Raw genomic sequence first — 21,824 nt, forward strand, 5'->3', positions numbered from 1 at the left:
CAGAAGAAAGCCGTCTAGCAACCCCAGCAACCAAGAGAGAAAACCGCAGCCCGACTCCCATGAGGAGAGAAAAGCTGAACATGCACAACCAGAAAAGCCTTCTAGATGTGCACCGGAGTGACTTAGTCGAGAACGCTAGGCTCATTCCCCAAATAAGAGCACAACTCCACCGGGGAGACTTGTCCGACAGCCACCAAATGGACCAATTGGACGAGCAAGCCAAATCCAGCCAGAGAGCCAGGAACTAAATGAGTGCAAGGCTCGGCGGGGTGAAGAACCACAGATAAAGCTGGAACCGAGCACCAGACCAAATGCAACCTGCTGAAATGGAGTCAGGAATATCCAAAACATCTGGATAGATGATCTCTGACCCGGGAAAAACACAGTCCTCCAGAGAAAGAGAAAATAGCTGTCTCTGTAGACAGAAGAAAAGCCTACCTACCGGAAGGCCAGACCCTACATGTACAATAATAAGAACATGTGCCCCGCCTCGCGAAGCAGTCAAGAAGAGCAGCTAAATACTGCCAGACTCCATTCCAGCCCGTAGCATAGACTGAGAAGTCTCGGCAGTAGCCGAAGAACAACAAGTCGGCTGCCCCATAAAGAAGTTCACAACTCGAAGACATGGGCCAACTCGCTACGCAGAGATGGAGAGAGCCGTCCCGCTAGGACTGTCCTCGAACTAACAGTCCAAAACCTGCTGTCGTCACCGTAAGAGGAAACGAATGACAGCTCTATAACGAGAGAAGCAAACTCAACAGCCCATCCAAGGCGATACGGACACCCCATGAGGATGTAATGACCAGCATCCTGGAATGGAACAAGGCCTGACATACTGAGACGAATCATAACTCCATGTCCACATACCCAAGGCCTGAGAGCCACAGGCGGAGCAAGATCCAACAACCCAAGCCAAGCCCAAGGCCAGACGGCCTCCAGTGGAACAAGGCTTGAAGTTGAGAGACGGATAACACCCCAATAGCCATAGCCGAAACTAGCCTCTACCGCCGTCGCCAGTGAAAAGCTGAATATCCACAGCCCAAGCAAAACCCTACTGCTGCAACAAATCTCAATCCAGAGCTGGTACAATGCCAGATTGTCTCAAGAAAAACAAGACTCGATGGTCACAGACGGCAAGAAAAATGACTGCTGCAGTCTGAACAATGCTCGACTGCCTCAGCCGGAGCCAGGCTAGACGGCCTCAGCTGTAACATGATCCGCCTGCCGTAGCCGTAACAAGACCGGCCGGCAGTAGCCGAAACAAGGCTCCCCGGCCTCAGCCGGGAGCTGGAACAACGAAGCAAGGCCCAACGGCCTGAGCCGGAGCAGGGCCCGAAGGCCTCAACCGAAGCAAGGCCCGACGGCCCGAACAAGTCCCGATGGCCTGAGCCGAAGCAAGGCTCAACGACCTCAGTCGGAGAACGGCCCAAAGGCCTCAACCGAAGCAAGGCTCACTGGCCTCAGCCGGAACAACGAAACAAGGCCCAACGACCTGAGCCGGAGCCAGAGCCCGAGCAAGGCCCGACGACCTCCGTCAGAGCAAGGCTCGACGGCCTCAGCCAAAGCCAGCTTTGACAGCCTCAGCAGGAGTAAGCTTCAATGTCTCTCACATATGACGGTATAACATCCAAGACGCCGTCCAGTGTAGCACCCTGAGCCAGGACACCCGATCCACACGCAGGCCCGTCATCCAGAGACAGAAGAGCAATCCCCAGATGGAGCCAAATACCAGGACCAGAGAGCGAACACCATCAGTCGCTCAGTTCGAATAAAAACTGAGCTGATGCTGGCAGACAGGAGAGAGACCATCTGCCCAATACGGGGCCAGGGCCAAAACTCCCAGAAGGAGCAAGGAGTGAAGGTCAAAGACTACACATGGATAATGTCCCCACAATGGCCCAAGCCTCCGTCCCAAGACCGAACAAATCCAGCAACATGGAGCACAGACAGGAGAACAAAACCAAAGCCACCATGCCATACAGACACCAAGCTCCCCGTGCCACCTCCCAGACCACCCAAAAGGTGAAAACGGAGGCAACCAGAACAGCCATGAGGTCGAAACTAGCTGCTGCACAGAAAAAAACTGCAAGAAGCAGCCTACAAAAAAGCTGGCAAAGGGCAGCCTCGAGAATCCAGCCCTAGCCAAGAAAATGCAGCACTAGCCCAAAGCTGCCCCTCAGGTCCTTACTAAGCCAGAGCTGCAACCACTCAGGCCCCAAAAAGCTGCCTACTGCAGTCAAACATACATCCTGCTGCAAGTCCGCACCTGAAAACCCATAGAGCTAGCAGGGCTAGGTGTCTGGAGCAGGCCTCCATGCCTAGAGGCTAACAACATCCAAGAAAAATAAACACCTGTGCCCAAGACAGGCGACAAGAATACCATGGCAACCAGAACTCTGAGAGGAGAGCCTAGCTGCAGCAAAACCACGGAGTTCCCATACCATGGGATCAGCCCTGAAAAGTCCACCTGTACTGTTGAAAACAGAAGCCTGAGCTAGTAGACCATGTGCTGACCCAGAAAGGAACTAACTAAGCATCTAACAGCTACCATGCTAGCTGTATTAGCCAGCCAGGCAAAGAGAGAACTGAGGAAAAATAAGACCCCGTCCCCTTACAGGCTACTAACATACACATAGCCCATAGGATTCCTGAGAGGTATATTTTCAAAGCACTTAGCCTTCCAAAGTTCCATAGGTTTCTATGGAACTTTGGAAGGCTAAGTGCTTTGAAAATATGCCTCTGAGCCACCCCACCAGTAGAAAGGTGGAAAATTGTCCTATACCGCACTGACACAAGGGCCTGAAAGCTGCCTGATACCAGAGTCTAGAGCAGGCAAAACTATTTGCCACAATGCTGCCCTTAAATCAGGAACCCAAAAAAGTACCAGCTACAATACTAGAGACCGAAACCGTCCCGAGAGGAAAATGAGGATCAGAACCCGAAAATCTCTCACCACAATAAAATTCCTCTCCACCGTAACAGGAAACAGCTGACGAGAGGAAGTCGGGTTGGCAAAAAATTCTACCGCCCCGAGTACCGCCAATCCCACTCTAACAGTACTTCCTAGCATAGGAACAGCGAAACTGAACGGTGCCTAAATGCGCCGCTCTAAACCGAAGTCCCAGCCCAAGATGGCAACCGCGACAGTGAAAAAAAGCCAGCCAAAACTACAGCGCTATCTGGCAATATCAACGGAGTCTAAATAACGCTCCCCTGTCAGCACCAAACATAAAATAAACCCCATTATAGCTCAGAACCACGGCAAATCCAAAAGTTTCAAACGTTAAAGAAGAAAATGGCACTCACCCAAAGTAAGTAGAAAAACAGAGCCCAGAGGAATACCAACCGATGTTGTGTCCCACGAGGCGCTGAAAAGCCATAAGCACTTTGGTTCTGCTTAATCCTCTTTCTTTTCTGATCTCTTTTTTAATTTTTAAGAGGCAGGAGTTGCAGGGAGAATCAAAAGCATATTGCCACCAAGCCTGGCGACAGGGAAGGGGTAGGGGAGAGACCTGGCACCACCAGGTGTACCCCTTACTGGCTCAACATAGCCACGAAACCTTTAGCTCAATTAATCCTGAGGAAACAGGCTAGGAGCAAATCTCAATCCAGAGAGCTGCACAGGATATGTCCATTCACCTGCTGAGATAGAGAGAATACTGAGAGTAAGCTGGCTGCACAGGTCTACATATACTAAGACTCTGAAGTTCTCTCTATCTCCACCTGCTGGTAGGGGGACATAACCCACTCATCTCTGGATTGATCTGTGGGACGATATGGAAGGCTACAATTGTAGACGATGTGAACATCTCACAGTCAGTGCTCCTACACTATTCTGTACAATGCCTCCTGCTGGGAGAGGCTGGGACTGCAGAAGCTAACAAAGTAGAAAATAAAAAGATCTTGCAGTGAACATCAATATAAAAATGTCATACAAGAATCTTCCTGAATTGTGAGGGTTAGCCCTTGATCTTCTGCAAAACCCTGGGGAAAAAAAAAATCAAACACCAAAGTGGCCAATTCTGCAGATCCATGCGAGATGCTTTCCACTCTGAGTGACCTACCTGCTAGTATTACCCTCCTCCTTCCTTTCTGTGCATCTTTCTTCCTCTGTTTCTCTTTCTCGTTCTCTGCCTTTTCTTTCTTGTTGAACTCATTGCTCTTAGGCAGCTGCTAGTGAGCAACAAGATGTGTGAGCAGAGAGACCCACTGACCCTGAGAGGGAATCTTACTAGAAAAGTTCCTTGCAATCTTAGGAGCAAGCAAGGGAGGAAAAACTTCATTAAATGGTGAATCCAACAGTCATTAAATTTTGCTAGTGAATTGCAATTATGAGGCCTTCCCCCACGGGACATTAAAACGGAGTTCTCTTCCAACACAGCTTTGCCCACACAGATCAGAGCTGGCATCACGGGCCTTGAGTAATCGATCAGGGACAGGCTTTTAAATACCTTGAAGCCATTTACCTGTGTTTTCATCTCTAGCAGTGCCTTCCAAAACCACAGAATAACCTGCTCCTTTATTTGCTTCACGGACTAGAACTTTTGAGTGCTCCCTCCAGCCATTCACATTGACATCTCCTAATCCATACAGTGACTCCAGTTCATTTCTGTCAAATATTTTACTAAGATCTTGTGCTATTACCTAAAACTCCCATCCTCTCTTCACCAATTTGCCACCGTATTACAAGATGGGAAAATTAGGTTCTTACCATGATAATTTTCTTTCCTTTAGTCATAGCAGATGAAGCCATTATGTATGGGGTGTGTCCATCAACCAGCAGGGGGAGATAGAGAGCACTCAACTTTTCACAGTGCCTCATGGCCAGCTAGCTCCACTGCCTCTTCAGTATTTGAAGCTTCCAAAGCAGTATGGCAAACCACAATGTGAATAACATGAACTTTGCTCACAGCGAACGATGGCCCCTTAACAAGGGCATGAACTCAAAAAAGGAGGGAATGAACTCGTCCTCCACTTTGTATAAGCGGAGGGAATACTTGCATCCTCCTCGAGGGAATAAACTCATCCTCCCAAAACATGAACTGGAGGGAATGAACTCATCCTCCTATAAGTGTAACAAGAATCCTGAAGACTGTTTTCCGACTCCCCAAGGAAGGAATATAACTTCAGGAAACACGAACAACACCTAAAATCAGAATCACTGCAATACAGACAATCATACAGGGAGGGCTCATGACTTCATCTGCTATGACTAAAGGAAAAAAAATTATCATGGTAAGAACCTAATTTTCCCTTCCTTGTCATCAAGCAGATGAAGCCATTACGTATGGGATGTAACAAAGCAATCCCTAAATAGGATGGGAACAAGCCACACCACGCGCTAGCACCTGTGCTCCAAAACGCGCATCCCTCCTGGCAGCCACATCCAGCCTGTAATGTCGGGCGAAAGAGAGCTTAGAGGCCCATGTTGCAGCACTGCAAATCTCATGAAGAGATAGTGTTCCAGTTTCCGCCCAGGAAGAGGAAATCGCTCTTGTGGCATGTGCCTTAAAGGCTTCAGGCGGAGCCCGGCCAGACAGCAGATATGCTGAAAAGATAGTTTCTTTGAGCCAATGGGCAATAGTGGCTTTAGACGCTGAAGACCCTCTGCGAGGACCTGCAAAAAGCACAAAAAGATGATCAGAGGTCCTGAAAGAATTTGTAATTCACAGATACTGCAACAGAGTCCTGCGCACATCCAAAAGGTGCAACTGCCCAAATGAATCTGGAAACTCCTCCTCAACAAAGGAGGAAAGAAAAACAGGCTGGTTTAGGTGAAACGCTGAAACCACCTTAGGCATGAAGGAAGGCACGGTCCGAACCGTGACCCCTGACTCTGAGAATTGCAGAAAAGGGTCTCTACAGGACAGCGCCTGGAGCTCTGTCACCCGTCTCGCCGAAGTAATGACCACTAAAAAGACGGCCTTCAGTGTCAAATCTTTCTCTGAAGCACGCCGAAGCGGTTCAAAGGGAGACCCCTGAAGGGCCTTCAATACTAACCCCAGGTTCCAAGCTGGACAAGGTGCCCACATGGGAGGACGGAGCCGAAGCACCCCTCTAAGAAACCGTGCCACATCTGGATGAGCAGCTAAGGACACGCCTTCAACCTTGCCACGCAGGGAGGCCAATGCTGCCACTTGCACCCGCAGGGAATTATAGGCCAAGTCTTTGTGTACACCATCCTGCAAAAAGTCCAGAATCGGCGAGTCAGGAGCCCGCAACGGAGAAAGCGCTCTTGAAACACACCAGACTTCAAACTGGTGCCAAATCTTGGCATAAGCCTCGGAAGTGGAGTGCTTACGGGCCTGCAGGAGAGTGGAAATTACCTTATTTGAGTAGCCTTTATCTCTCAATTGCGCCCTCTCAATCGCCATGCCATAAGACCAAAGCGGCAGGCGTCCTTCATGGCCACCGGACCCTGTGACAACAGGTGCAGAACCAGAGGTAACGAAAAGGGAGCCTCCAACAGCATCTGTCAGAGGTCCGCATACCAAGGCCTCCTGGGCCAATCCGGGGCGATGAGCACCACTTCTCCTGGATGCAGCCAAATCCGCAGGAGCACTCACCCTATCAAGGGCCACGGAGGGAAGACATACAGCAAGCCCAGGGGCCAGGGTTGAGCCAAGGCATCCAACCCAGCAGAGCGAGGATCCCTCTGTCTGCTGAAGAAGCACGAGACTTTGGCATTGGAACTGGTCGCCATAAGATCCATCACTGGCTTGCCCCATTTGGCACATATCTGCAGGAATACATCGTCTGCTAGTTCCCACTCCGCTGGATCGATCTGATGCCTGCTTAGATAGTCGGCTTGCACGTTGCTCTGACCTGCAATGTGAGCTGCTGACAGGGACTGTAGATGCAGCTCGGCCCAGTGGAAAATTTGTTCGGCCTGCGCGGCTAGAGCTCTGCACTGAGTGCCGCCTTGTCGATTTATGTAGGCCACTGCTGTCGTGTCGTCCGACATCACTCGGACAGCCAATCCTTCCAGGGTCACTTGAAAGGCCAGAAGAGCCAGAAACACCGCTTTCAACACCAGGCGGTTGATAGACCACTCCGACTCGTCGGGCGTCCACAGACCCTGGGCATGCTTCCCCTGGCAATGTGCACCCCAGCCCTTCAGGCTGGCATCTGTCACCACTAGGCACCAATCGGGGAGCGCCAGCTGCATTCCCCGCCGCAACATGCTGTCTGAGAGCCATCACTCCATACTGAGGCGGGCCGCAGGGAGCCAAGAAAGTCTGCACTGATAATCCTGAGATACTGGAGACCATCATTGAAGTAGAGAATACTGTAGAGGTCTCAGGTGCGCTCTCGCCCATGGCACCACTTCCAAGGTGGCCGTCATCGATCCCAACAGCTGGACAATGTCCCAAGCTCGCGGGCGGGGCATCCTCAGGAGCAGACGGACCTGATTCTGAAGCTTGCACCGCCTTTGCTCGGGAAGAAACACATAGCCCGAGGCTGTGTCGAACCTGGCCTCCAAATATTCTAGAGATTGCGAGGGGGTCAGGTAACGTTTGGCCATATTGACGACCCAGCCCAGAGACTGAAGGACTGAAACCACTCTGGCTGTAGCTAGATAACTCTCTTTTTCTGAGTCTGCTCTGATGAGCCAGTCGTCTAGGTACGGGTGAACCCGGATACTCTCTCGCCTGAGAAAGGCAGCTACTACCACCATTACCTTGGAGAAGGTTCGGGGAGCTGTGGCGAGGCCAAAAGGCAAGGCCCGAAACTGGAAATGTTTTCCCAACACCGCAAACACGTCTGGTGCGGGGGCCAAATTGGTATGTGCAAGTAAGCTTCTTTCAGGTCCAGAGATGTGAGAAACTCTCCTGGCTGTACTGCCGCAATGACGGAGCGCAGGGTTTCCATGTGAAAATGCCACACTCTTAAGGACTTGTTTAGCTCTTTTAAGTCCAGGATCGGGCGAAAAGACCCGCCTTTTCGTGGCACCACAAAGTAAATGGAGTAGCGGCCTAGTCCTTGTTCGGCGGGAGGCACCGGGGTCACAGCCCCTATCTCACACAGACTGTGCAAAGTCTCCTCTACCACTGCCCGTTTGGCGGCAGAACCGCATCGGGACTCCACAAACACGTCTCTCACCGGGGCATCAAACTCTATTCGGTATCCGTCTCTGATCAGGTCCAAGACCCACTGATCTGCGGAGATTTTGGTCCACTCCTCGAAAAAGAGGGAAAGTCTTCCTCCGATGACAGGAAACGAGGAGGGGGCCGGCGCACCATCATTGAGAGGGTCGCCCCTGAACTCCAGGCCTTGAACCGGAAGCTGCGGAACGTATGTCCGAGCGAAAGGAGTTTCTCTGCTGAAAGCGGGCACACGAAGTGAACCCAGCAGCACGCCCCGGGCAGTACCTTCTAGCTTCACGGAAGCGAGGTCTGTAAGAGGAGCGGACCGCCTGACCCTAAGAGGAAGGCTTCGGCCTATCTTCGGGCAAGCGCTGAGGTTTGGAATCCCCCAGGCCTTTAACAATGTTTTCCAGCTCCTCACCAAACAGGAGAAGGCCTTGAAAAGGCAACTTCACCAACCTTTGTTTAGAGGCCATGTCCGCCGCCCAATGTCATAGCCAAAGAGTGCGGCGAGCCGCCACTGCTACAGCCATTTGTTTAGCCGAAGCTCTGACCATATCATAAAGGGCGTCAGCCAAAAAGGACAAGGCCGACTCCATCCGCGGAGCCACTTCAGATAAGGTCTCCGCTCCATCACCGGGCTGTTCCACTGCCTGCTGTAACCAAGCCAGGCAGGCTCTAGCAGCATAACAACTGCATGCAGACGCCCGAACAGTGAGACCTGCCAAATCAAAGGACCGCTTCAGAGCTGAATCAAGCCTGCGGTCTTGAATATCCTTCAGGGCAACACCTCCTTCAACAGGAAGGGTAGTTCTCTTTGTCACAGCCGTGACCAGGGCATCCACTTTAGGCATTGCAAAGCGAGCCAAATGTTCCTCACTCAGAGGGTATAATTGCCCCATAGCCCTGGCAACCTTCAAAGGTCCCTCGGGGTCAGGCCATTGAGCCGAAATAAGCTCATGCAAAGGAAAGGCTCGAGCAGGCTTTCTGGTACTAGCCATCCTTGGATTAACAGAGGAGGCTGTGCCACTCCCAGGATCTTCAATCGAGAGGGCTTGTAAGGCATCTGAAATAAGCACTGGCAGCTCCTCGCGGTGGAAAATCCTCACCACAGACGGATCATCAAGCTCCTGTGGCAATTCTGCACCCGACTCTGGCTCCTCAGCCCAAGAAGTTCTGCCAGACCCCTCAGAATCCTCACAGCCTGACCACGGGGGGGGGGGGGGGGGGGGGGGGGAGGGGGAAAGGGGGGTGCGCCACACTCAGAAGGGGAATTAGCCCTTCTGCGTTTATCAGGAGGATAAGAAACAGGCAAAGCCAACTCCAAAAGGCCAGGATCCACCGGGGGGGGGGCAGGCAGAGGGTCCGAAGATCCCTGTGGAAGAGCTCTTTTAAGCATGTATGCCCTATGCAGCATTAAAACAAAATCAGGGGAGAAACCCGCTCCCTGACCGCCCGGATCCTGCCCAGAGCTATCAGCTCTATTATTAGCCTCACTCAGAGGACCCCCCCCCCCCCCCCGGATTCAGGGCTCTCCATCGCAACGGAGGCCGCGCCTTGTGGAAAATCCAAAATGGCATCCGCTGCCAGCTCAGAGCGCGAAAGATCGCCGCTCGCCATGCTCGGGCCGGCTCTACCGTCTGTACATTATGAATTAGAGAGCCCCGCTGCTGATTTCCGCTTGTCACATTTAGAACAGCGCTTTACAGTCTCCGCAGCCATCGCCGAAAACGGCTGTAAAATTCAAAAATGGCGGTTCGCGCCAAAAACGTCCCGATCGCGGGCCCACCCCGGAGGAGTCAGAAAACACTCTTACCTCACTAGACCGAGTATCACAGCTCCGGTCCTGCAAAAGAATCTCAAGAAAAAAACCTCTTTTCCAAGATCGCTGCACTAAAGCGCGACGCGACTTTAATTATTTATTTTTTTTATTTTTTTTAACGCTGTGAGGAAAGCAGAGGCAAAAGAGGTAAATAAAAACACTCCGGAGGCTCAGATAAGTGGGAAAGGCAGGGAAAGGCGAACCAATGTGCCTGCATCCACTGAGTGGGAAAGGACAGGGAAAAGCAAGCTAATATGTCCACATCCACGGGGGCATGGGTAAGGCAAGGAAACGGCTGACCTATGTGCCTTCAAAGTGAAACTGCTATAGCCTCTAACACCCCGGCTAACAACTGGCAAGCCAGGAGGCACCCCCAGGCAGTTTTTTGATGGAGCTCGAAAAGCTGCAGCCACCCTGCTTGGGGAGATAGAGAATACTGAAGAGGCAGTGGAGCTAGCTGGCCATGAGGCACTGTGAAAAGTTGAGTGCTCTCTATCTCCCCCTGCTGGTTGATAGACACAACCCATACGTAATGGCTTCATCTGCTTGATGACAAGGAAGTTTCTGTTCTTCCTGCTAACTGCTATTTCTGATCCACTAATTTTCAAGTCTCCAAGCAGTTCTTTATCAACACTAAATTGGACTTGTGAGAGATACTCCCTTTTGGTTGCAATTTTAAATGCAATTACTCATCTTTTCCAAATCTGAACTCAAGGTAATATATTTACAGGCACAGCTGATACTTCCTTGTCCAATACCTAAGCTTTGTACCTCTTTTCCAACTCTTACACCCCTCCCCAGGTTCTTTTTGTACAGTACACTTCCCCATGCTATCATGTGGGTGTAAGGCAGTTATTCTCCTTGCTGCAAGAAAATGGCACCTATTTTGGAAAAGAATCCTTTGATATTGCATTTTCTGCCACAAGCTGCTCACACTGTGTAAGAGCCTTGTGAACACTGAGCTCTCTCTCCTGCAGATGGTTAGTAATCTCACCTCATAGGACTTTTGAAGCTCCCAAATGTATGGACTCTTGGTAGATAGCAGAAATAAGCAACGATCTCTCAGGGCCATGAAGAGTGAACTACTCTGTTCCACCAGGCATAATATCTGAATTACAAAATACCCCTCTAAAACTAGCCCCAGCAATGGGTGCTGTGACAATCCCTCAGAAATTTCCCTTACCCAAAATCCCTATTGAAGTACAACCTGATCCCTTACGAATATTGCTCAACCAAGAGAGAGTACAAGCATTTTGCACATTTCCACTGGCAATGAAACTGATAGTTTATGTAATTTCAGAAAATGTAGGTTATGTCAAGATACCTGTAATTCCATCGTCATTTTTTATCAGAAAAGATATGGGGGTTTGCCCTGCTTGTATCACCTCCATCGGGAACCCATTGTCTGTTTCTCCTATGAAAACAGGAATTGAGAAAGGTATATTTCAGAAGACAGAGAAAATCATGTACGTCAGGGTATACAACACATCATTGCTTTACAATTTTTTTTTATATATGTCATTATCCTTGATCTGGAACAAATATACTGTCATTGAGTATGCTCCTTTTCTTATAAGGCTCCAGATGCAGGAGTTATTGGTATGGCTGGCTTTCTGTACCTCTTCAAGGTACATGGTGTGCCAATGGTTAGAAGATTTGGTTAGGTAACCGAATAACTCATAAGTTTTACATTTGTTAAAATGCACAGAAAAAGCAATTTTTATACAAAATTGTTACATTTTTAAACACTTTTATTCAAAAAAATAACTTTCTATATTTTTGTATGTGTGGATAGTTTACTTTATTTTTTTCTTGCCTTCAGTTACGATTTTGCTCCTCTTTTCTATCTTCTTTTCACTTCTTTCTCCCCTTGTATTTCACCTCTTCTCTATTTCATTCTCTTTTCCCCTCTACCTCTGCCTCAAATCCACCATGTTTCCATCTTTATTTGCATTCATTTCCTCTTATTTAATAAATCTCTTCTTTTGGCTCTCTCCTTTCCTCCCAAAAATGGTCACCTGCTTTTTTTTCCATCCCTCTCTCTGTTAGGTCCCCTGCCTTAGAAATACTCACAGTTCAGGTTGGGTAAGACTTCAGTGATCATAGAAACTGGAATAAAGTAATAACCAAATAAGTCTCAGAAGTAGGAAGAGGTTGGAGCGACTGGTCCCTGAAACAAGTCTGAAGCAAACAGGCCTTCAGAGTTGGAAATAAGTCTGGAATAGAGCAAGCCTCAAGAGCAGGCAAGCAGATACAGGAGCTTAGCTAAGTTTGAGATCTGGATTGTCTTCTGGTTGCTGAGAACAACTTCCTGATTCCCAACAACCCTGACTAATCCTGGTGCCTTAGGGTTGTGGCCATAAGGTTCATCCTGTCTTTTCCCCTGTTGCCGCAGGTCCTTGTGTTAATGCCTGGTTGGGTCCAGTACCTAAGCCCCCTGCCCTGCCTCCTGAGCTGGACCACTTGAAGTCCCCAAATAGTGACTTGATCTTGAATACTGCCCTTCTATCAAGGATACTTGGAACCCAGATTCAAAGGATATTGTCTTAACATAACTTTGCCAAGGCATTTATATTTTACAGGGGCTCTCGTGAGTGTTCTTCCAGCCTTCATCCACCCCAGTCTATGTATATAGTAGACTGTTTCTACTTCTGTTTGAATCTAGAATAGTCTTGACCAAGTATTCCATATGTTCTTGGATCCAGATTAGGGATGGATGTTTGTGATCTGATCATGGAAAGATATTTTGCAAATTGGTTTAGAAAGGAAACATGGAATATGGGATAGATAAGTGGTTCCCAAACCTGTCCTGGGGGAACCTTAGCCAGTCAGGTTTTCCAGATACCCACACTGAATATTTATGAAAGAAATGTGCACGCAGTGGGAACAGTGCATGCAAATCAATCTCATGAATATTCATTGCAAATATCCTGCAAACCTGATCGGCTACGGTTACCCCGGGACAGGTTTGGGAACCACAGGGATAGATTCTCAAGAACTAGGGTTCTTCCAGCTCAAGCATGACAGAATTGATTTTCCTAATGATGGGGGAAAGGCCCCAGGTAACAGTGGTACTGGTAAGACTATTGTGACTATTTTTTTTTTTTTTTTTTGCTGCTACACATATCTTTTGGTCCATGATGTACGATATTTCTTTCCTGTTTTCTCTAATTCATCAGATGCTGGTAAGCTACCATAGCCATTTGTAGTTGATTTTTCAGCTGTTAATGAATCTAGTGTAACATTTGTATGGTCTCTCTCACTGCATATACTGCCGATCCCTGTGGGATACATCAATGCAAGATCAGCAGTTAATAAAACTGAAATCCTTACAGACTGGATTAAGTCAGACAATCTTGACCTCTTATTCATCACAGAAACCTAGGTCCGTTACCCAAAAGATCCCATCATACTCGATCTATGCCCCCTGGCTACAAAATCTCACACTGGGCCAGAAAAGAAAAAAACAAAAAACAAAAAAGAGGCAGAGGCATAGCACCCATCTATAAATCAAGTTTCTCAGCTGAACCCATTTCTGAAACCATTACACCACAACTTGAAATTGCTTCAATCAAACTCCACAATCCCGCGTTATGTGACCATCTAACTTGTATCCTATTTTACAGACTTCCCACTAACTGGAACAACAATCTATCCACCTTCATGGTCTTTATATCAAACGCCTGCATCAATAATTCCAATGTACTATTAATTGGGGACTTAAACTTACATTTAGAGGATTCCAACTCTGCCTACACCCGCAAATGTAAGGATCTCTTTCACCTTTGTAACCTTGACATCCCTCCTATACAACCTACCCACACCAAAGGTCACTCGCTCGACATCATCTCTTACAAATTCTCTACGGACCAAAACATCTACATATCTGTTATCAACTGGTCTGCCACCCCCTGGTCGGATCAGTATAAAATCGACACTATCCCTACACTGGTGAAAGAAAGGCCAGCCTAAAACACAAGACTCTGTAAAAATCATCACTAGAGAACGGATTGACAAGGAAAGGTTCTGGCAACAAATTTACAACAACAACTGGTCTACACAACCAAACTCAAATTACTTCTTTATAGAATGGGACAATAGGTGTAAACTTATACTGGACGAAATAGCCCCACTACGCACTAAAACTCTACATAGGCGTAACCCATCACCATGGTTTAACGACCTACTAAAAAACCTAAAATCACAAACCAGGAAACTAGAAAAAACATGGAGTAAATCAAAAAATGACCTGACCTACAACGCATGGAAACAGTCACACAGGAATTACAAGAATGCCATTAAATGAGCCAAAAGATCCTACTACACACAAACATTTACAACCAGCAGCACAGACATAAAAAAACAATATCAACTCATAAAGAATCTTTTTTTTTTTTATCTTTAACATTTTTATTGCATTTTGTCATAAATTTACATTCGTAACCATGTAACATAGCGTAAACATCAAGTGTTATAACTATCCCACCATTGTGCCTCTATATACACACTAATCAACTGTTGTGTCTAATTTCTTTTCCATTCAGTGTTACATTTTGACATATATTAACAGGCTCAACCATGTGACCTTAAATAAACATCAATTGTTATAACTATCTCGCAAATGTGTCTCAATATATTCATTAAACGACTCCTTTAACTTGCTTCTTTTCCATTCAGTTACATTTACAAATAACCACCCGGAACATACTCCCCTCTGTATATCTTGGTATCTGAACGTTGATACATCAGACAATCTCTCTTTTAGTTACTGCATATCACCACTTGTTCAACTCTGTATTCCCCCCCCCCAGTCCCTTACACCTTTCCCCCTCCACTAATGTTTCCCTTGTGTTCCCTCCATTACTTATGCAAATATATAAGATTTTCCCCCCTTCCCCTTCCCTCTAAGTGTACCCCCTATTCCCCCCTCCCTATAATGTCTATCCAGTCCCTTTAGAGATGTTCTATCATGTGTTGCATCCTAGCCCATCCCTTCTTGCGTTTGAGTTCACCCTCCCTTCTATAGACCGTTAATCTCTCCATGTACCACAATTGCCGTACTTGGACTTTCCATTCCCCTATGTCTGGGGGGTCCACTGACTTCCAACACCGTGCTATGAGATACTTTGCCGCTGCCACTCCCCAGCGCATCATTTTACTCTCCTCCCACACCTCCCTTTCATTGTGCATCCCCAGTAAGCAGGCCTGCGGATTACACACCAGGGATGCCCCCATAATCCGGACCAGCACTTTCATCACTGCTTGCCAGAATGGCACCACCACCGGGCAGGTCCACCACACATGAAGAAATGTACCTATCTGTGTCTTGCATCTCCAACACTCATCCGTAGTCCCTGGATACATTTTTTCAACCTTTCAGGTGTGTAGTACCACCGCGTGAGTACTTTATAGGCATTCTCTTGTATCAATACACACACTGAAGCCTTCTGGACTTCCCCACATATGTGCTCCCATTCCCGCTCTGTAAAGTAATAGTGCAGATCTCTCTCCCATGCTCCCTGAAATGGGTATGCCCGCTCTTCCTCTCCCTGGAGGTAGCGGTACACCACAGAAATAGACTTTGGGACCTTTCTCAACACACTCCACAAGTTTTCCAACTATTCTCCCTCCCTTGGTATTCCTCCCCTCCATCCCTGTTTCCCCATGAAATGTATTAGTTGTGTATGTGCAAACCTGTCTCCCTCCGGAATCCCATACCTATTACTCAGCTCCTCAAAGGTCCACATTCCCCTACCGTGCAACCCATCTCTAAATCTCTCCATGCCCCTCCGTTCCCATCTAGCAAACATGGCATTCTCCTTGCCCGCTATGAATTTAGGCTCCCACCTAAGGTGAGCCATTGAGAACACCTCTGCTAGGTGCCCCCTTCGTCTCCTCAACGATCCCCACACTTCCAATAGATGTCTTAGGAATGGATTACCCTTCCCTCTTTGCCCTCTCCCCAAACTCTCAGAGGTCCACAACGTCTTCAACTTCCTTTGTGGCCAGTAAGCTTGTTCCACCTGAATGGCAGGTTTCTCCCTACCCCGTTCCCAATCCAAAAGCATCTTCAATTGAGAACCCCAGTAATACCACTCCAAGTTGGGTACCGCTCTCCCTCCCCTCTCCTTCCCCCCCCCCCCCCCCCCCCACAATACCCTCTGTGCCAGCTGCGGTCTCTTGTTACCCCATATAAATTTCAATGTGGAGCTCTGCAATCTCTTAAGAAATGGTTTCGGCACCGCTATTGGCAGTGTCTGGAAGAGGAACAATAAGCCATCCTCCCGCACCATGATAACCATTTATTTTTCCATCTCATCAGGTCATTTTGTATCTGCTCTTCAAGCGTCCATAGTTAAGTGAGAATAACCTCTCTAGATCCCTCGGCAGCTGAATCCCTAGGTACCTAATTCTGTGTCTTGCCCATTTAAACTCAAACCTGTCTCTTACCTCTGCCTCCTCCTCCTCCCTTAAGGAAACTCCCAAAATCTCACTTTTATCCCTATTTATTTTAAGCCCTGCATATTTCTCATACTCCTCAAATATCCCCAAAATTGTCGGTAGTGTGTCTCCCGGGTCTTTCACATAGAGTAGCATGTCATCGGCAAACAACGCTATGCGGTGTTCTCGATCACCAATCCTCATCCCCCTTACCCCCGGGTGATCTCTGATCGCCAAGGCCAACGGTTCTACATAAAGGGCAAAAAGCAGGGGGGACAACGGACACCCCTGTCTGGTGCCTCTACCAATCGAGAAAAAAGGCGAATAACCCCCACTGATATTCAGACACGCTTTTGGGTTCTTATACAGGGCCTCCACCCAGAGACTAAAATTCCCTCCCAACCCCACTCTCTGGAGCACTGCCCGCAGGAACCCCCAATTCACCCTGTCGAAAGCCTTTTCGGCGTCTATCGACAATATAGCTACCCCAGTTCTTGTGTGCTGGGCCTCCCACATCAAGTGCAATGTTCTTCTGATATTATCGCCTACTTGCCTCCCCGGTATAAAACCGGCTTGGTCCGAATTTATTAATGTAGGTAGCAAACTGCCCAATCTATTGGCCAGCACCTTAGCTTTTATTTTGGCATCCACGTTTAGCAATGAAATGGGTCTATAGGACCCGCACTCCGTCGGGTCTTTCCCCGGTTTAGGTATAACAGTCACTCCTGCCTCCATCATTGATCTCGGGAGCTCTCTTCCCTCCAATACCCCATTACCAACCCTCATCAATAGCGGGCTTACCAGGCTCTCGAACTGTTTATAAAATCTTGCTGTAAATCCATCTAGACCAGGGGCCTTACCATTGGGGAGTTTTAGAATGACCCCCATAATCTCCCCCTGACTCAGTGGCTCCTCCATCCTTTGGCGCCCTTCTTCACTCAAGCTCTTCAGATGAAGCAAGTCTAAATGCCTCGCAACCGTCTCAGGTGACTCTCCATCTGGAGCTCTATACAGGTTTGTATAGTAGCTTAGGAATCCCTTCTCTATGTCGGTGTCTGTATACCACCACCCGCCTTTACCATCTTTTATTTTTTGTATCTTGGATTTTACCCGTTTCGCTCTCAGGCATCTGGCCAACATAGCACTAGATTTATTGGCATACTCGAAGAACTGCTGTCGGACTCTCGTCCGCATGTATTCCACCTCCACCATCTGCCCTTGCTTTAGCTCCCCCCTAATCTTCCGGAGCTCCTCCCACACCCGGGGGACGAGTTTCTCTGATGGGTTCATTCAAGTTTGCTCAATCTTTGTCGTAACTCCATCATCTTCTGTCCCCGCTCCCCCTTTTTCCTTGCTCCCCATTTAATCAGTATACCCCTCACTACAGCCTTCATTGCATCCCACAGTATCCCATCCCCCACTTCTCCTGTATCATTTGTTCTCCAGTATTCCTGTATACTAGCTTTCACCTCTTCCCTCACTTGGTCTTCCCCCAAGAGAGACTCATTTAGTTTCCACCTGGTGTTCCTCCTCCTGGAGCCCCATCCCTGTAGTCTAAACCATATCATAGCATGATCAGAGATGTGAATTGGTTCTATTTCTGTCTCCACTATCGTTGGCACCCAGTTGCGATGCACCCACAACCCATCTATCCTGGTATAGGAGTTAGCTGCATAAGAGTAGAATGTGTACCCCCTCTGAGTGCCCCTTACTATCCTCCAGCTGTCCACCACTTCCATATTGGCCAAGAATTTTCGTAGTGCCTTTCTCCCCGGTCCTGACTGGTACCCCCCTCCTCCCGAGTGGTCCAATCGCACATCCGGAGCAATATTAAAGTCTCCTCCCACAATTACCTGCCCTCCTATAAACCCTTGAATCTCTTCCCATAGTGTGCGAAAAAAATCGCCCTGCCCTGTGTTTGGGGCATATAGATTAACCAGTGTCACCTCCTTCCCCTGCATCAGCCTCCGGATGGCCACACATCTCCCCGTTGTGTCTTTGAATTCCTTCATGTTAGTCATTCCACAGATCTGTCTAAGCAGTATAGCTACGCCCCCTACCTTCTTCCCCCCCTGTCCCCTGGTGCACAATCACCTCATTATTCGCTTTAGAGCATAACAGATGCCCATATCTGGGTCTCAAATGTGTCTCTTGCAAGAACAACACGTCACAACACACTCTATTGATCTCTTTCAGTACCCTCGCTCTCTTTCCGGGGTTATTGAGACCATTCACATTCCAGGATCCCACCTTCAAATCACCCCCTCCCCCAGGTCCCCCCCTTCCCTCCCTGTCCCTCCCTCCCTCTCCCCCTTCCCTGTATCCCTCCCTTACCCGACATGCCTACTGCTGTCAGGCAAAAAGGAAGCTCCGCAACCCCCCCAGGCCCCCAGTTCCCCAATCCCCTCCTCTCCCCTCCTCCTTTGCCCACGTTGATGGCATGTGGGTTCCTCCCCTCCACCTTTACCTCACTTTATTATCCTTCCAGCCCCTTCCTCCCCCATATTCTTTATTGGCATCATTACACAACTTTGGCACAGGGCTCTCTCCCCCGTCTTAGACCTCTTATCCCTCTACTTCCCATGTCCCCCAGTCGCTCACCACCCCCTCCCCAGATCAGCTTTCCCTTCAGCATAAAAGCAGTCAATTTCCTGAACATGTCTTTCATACTCATCCCAAAACTGTCACTCTCAGGCTTCAAGAAGCAGTTCTGTCGCCCTTCTTCCCTCGGCTCACTGCCACCTGCCATGCCGAATCCGATCTTAGAGCCTCTGCCCTTTGTGACTGCTGCTCTTGGGCTGGAACTCCCTCGCATCCCAAAGCACTGAGCGCTGCCCAAGCTTCCTCCGGCGTTTTCACCTTCTTCGACTTTCCCTTCACTGTAAGCCACACTGCAAAAGGGAACAGCCATCTGTACCGGATCCCTTTATTTCGCATGAATCCTGTCACTTCTCACAATGTCCTTCTTTTTTGCAGTGTTACACCAGCCAGGTCTTGATATACTCCTATCTTGTAAGTTTTCCATGTTATCACCTTCTGCTGTCTGGCTTTAACCAAAATCCGTTCTTTGGTGGGAAAGTCTAAAAAGCAAGCGATGATATCTCTAGGTGCCAGATCTCGCTGTGGCCCCGTACTTCGGTGCACTCTTTGTAAGCGGATCTCCTGCTGCACTCCCTCCTCCTCTGGATTTAGGATAAACTGGCACAGTTCCTTTATCACTGCCTCCGAGTCAGTAAAAATGTCCAGCTCTGGGATTCCTTTAAACCGCAGGTTGTTGCAGCGGGATCTATTTTCCAGGTCTTCCACCTGATCTTTCAATTGTTGGATCTCCGCTGTATCTAAATGTTTCTCTATCTTTTTTTACTTCCGCCTGCACTCGTTCAAGTTGTTCCTCCACCTCCTCCACTCGTGTTCCCAAGTCTCGGATCTCCGCCCGCATCTCCCTGAGCGTATTTTGGACATCTGTTCGGTAGCCCGTCAACTCCGACTTCAGTTCTTTAAACCAGCCCACCACATCTGCTTTCAAAATCTCTTCAGGATTTTCCCCCTCTACTCTGTGAGGCTCTTCTTCGGAGTCCGATGGGATATCACTCAGCTTTTCCACTCCTTGGCTATTACATGCCGTCTCTGATTTCCCCTTACCAGCAGGAACCACCGTATATCTAAATTTTTCAAGGCTTTTTCTCGGTGGCATCTTGGGCCGCTGTTTCAAATATTTCTCTGATATAGCTGCTTTTCTTGCACTAATGTCCCGCAGCTGCCCTGCCAGCAGTGTATTTTGCCCCGTGCCCAAACCAGACCCAACGCTGTGGCCTCCAGGCTAAGCCACTTCCTGCCGTGGGGCCCCTCCACTGTTATGGCTGCTGGGCTCCTCAGACTGCTATCCGGCCAGTCACAGCTGAAGCTACTGCCTCTTTGTTTCAATTGGTCTCAGGGTGCTTTTCCCCTCACTAGGGCGCTCCCCTCCTCTTCTAGCTTCACCTCTCCCCCTCCTTCAGTTGTTCATTTTTCATCCTGCATAAACGCCACAAGCCAGGGGGGGAGGGGAAGAAGGGCCGCTACAAAAGTCTCAATCCACTCCGGTCCCAGCACTCTTCGCTCCTCTGCACTTTCTTCAACTAGTGTTTCTGCCGCAAGTTGCCCGCCCAGGTGGGGAGGGAGATCGCTGTTCGTGCCTGCTATCACCCTATCACCTCCGTCTCCGTCGCTCACCCGTGCCAGCCGCCATCTTGCCCGGGGCCGGCTCGTCTGCAGGACGTCTCCCCGGGTCGCCCAGTGCCGCTTGCCTCTGTTTCGCCGCTCCTCCTTCGTTCCCCTACTACCTCCTGATCTTGCCACTTATTTTGGGGGGGGGGGGGGGTTCAGCGGCCGCAATCCCGGGGGCCTCGCCAGGGGTCTCACGGAGCTCACTCCTCGGCAGCCATCTTCGATCGCGGCTCCACCGGAAGTCCCCATAAAGAATCTTCTTAACACCAACCCTGTCACATCCTCACCCTCTACCTACCCATCTGCTGACCAGCTGGCCAAACTCTTCAATGACAATATTACCAATCTTTGCAGTACGATTCCCAAGGACTGTGCAAATATCGATACCTTTCTTGACGAACGGGGCCCCTACATAGACAAAATTCCAGCTGACCGCTCATGGACAAATTTCAGCCTCCTCACCACTAAAGAAGTTTCTATGACGGTCACCAAGCTCTCCTAATCTCACTGCCATCTTGACCCATGTCCCAACTACCTAATGAAAGATGCCCCAGAACGCTTTATTACAGATCTCACCTCCCACCTAAACTTCCTGCTACAACAAGGTTCATTCCCTACGGAACATGGCAGCATTCTACTTACACCAATACCTAAAAACCCCAAGAAACCAGCAAGTAATGTCACCAACTACCGCCCTGTCGCCTCTATCCCTTTGCTAATTAAATTGATGGAAAACAGTGTGATCTCTCAAATCAACGACTATATTCAAAAATTCTCCATTGTACATGAATCGCAATCGGGTTTCCGTCCAGCCCACAGTACAGAAACCGTCCTACTCACTCTAATATCCAAATTCAAAGAGGAAATCTTATTTGGAAACAACATCCTCCTTCTACAATTCGATTTATCCAGTGCATTTGATATGGTAACTGCATTCCCAAACTACTGGATAAACTTGGGATCGGCGGAAATGTCATCAATTGGATAAAAGGCTTCCTCACCTCAAGATCTTACCAAGTTAAAACAACCTCAACTGCCGGAGAACGTGGTGAAGGCGGTTAGCTTAGCAGAGTTTAAAAAGGGGCTAGACAGTTTCCTAAAGGACAAGTCCATAAACCACTACTAAATGGACTTGGGAAAAATTCACAATTCCAGGAATAACATGTATAGAATGCTTGTACGTTTTGGAAGCTCGCCAGGTGCCCTTGGCCTGGATTGGCCGCTGTCGTGGACAGGATGCTGGGCTCGATGGACCTTTGGTCTTTCCC

General features: G+C 48.7%; 1 protein-coding gene across 3 annotated transcripts in view; it reads right to left on the reverse strand.

Annotated features, from left to right (window-relative positions):
- SMTNL1 (smoothelin like 1) overlaps positions 1 to 21,824 on the reverse strand; it is a 341,784-nt gene that overhangs the window by 287,967 nt on the left and 31,993 nt on the right. For all 3 annotated transcript variants that reach the window (XR_003939938.1, XM_030186265.1, XM_030186254.1), the window contains exon 3: positions 11,234 to 11,323. Coding sequence is in view for 2 of the 3 variants with exons in the window: in XM_030186265.1 (XP_030042125.1) it covers positions 11,234 to 11,323 (90 nt within the window). In the remaining variant the exon portion in view is untranslated. The remainder of the gene's footprint in view (positions 1 to 11,233; positions 11,324 to 21,824) is intronic.

Source organism: Microcaecilia unicolor, chromosome 1 (genome assembly GCF_901765095.1).
Source record: "Microcaecilia unicolor chromosome 1, aMicUni1.1, whole genome shotgun sequence".
Lineage (NCBI taxonomy): Eukaryota > Metazoa > Chordata > Amphibia > Gymnophiona > Siphonopidae > Microcaecilia > Microcaecilia unicolor.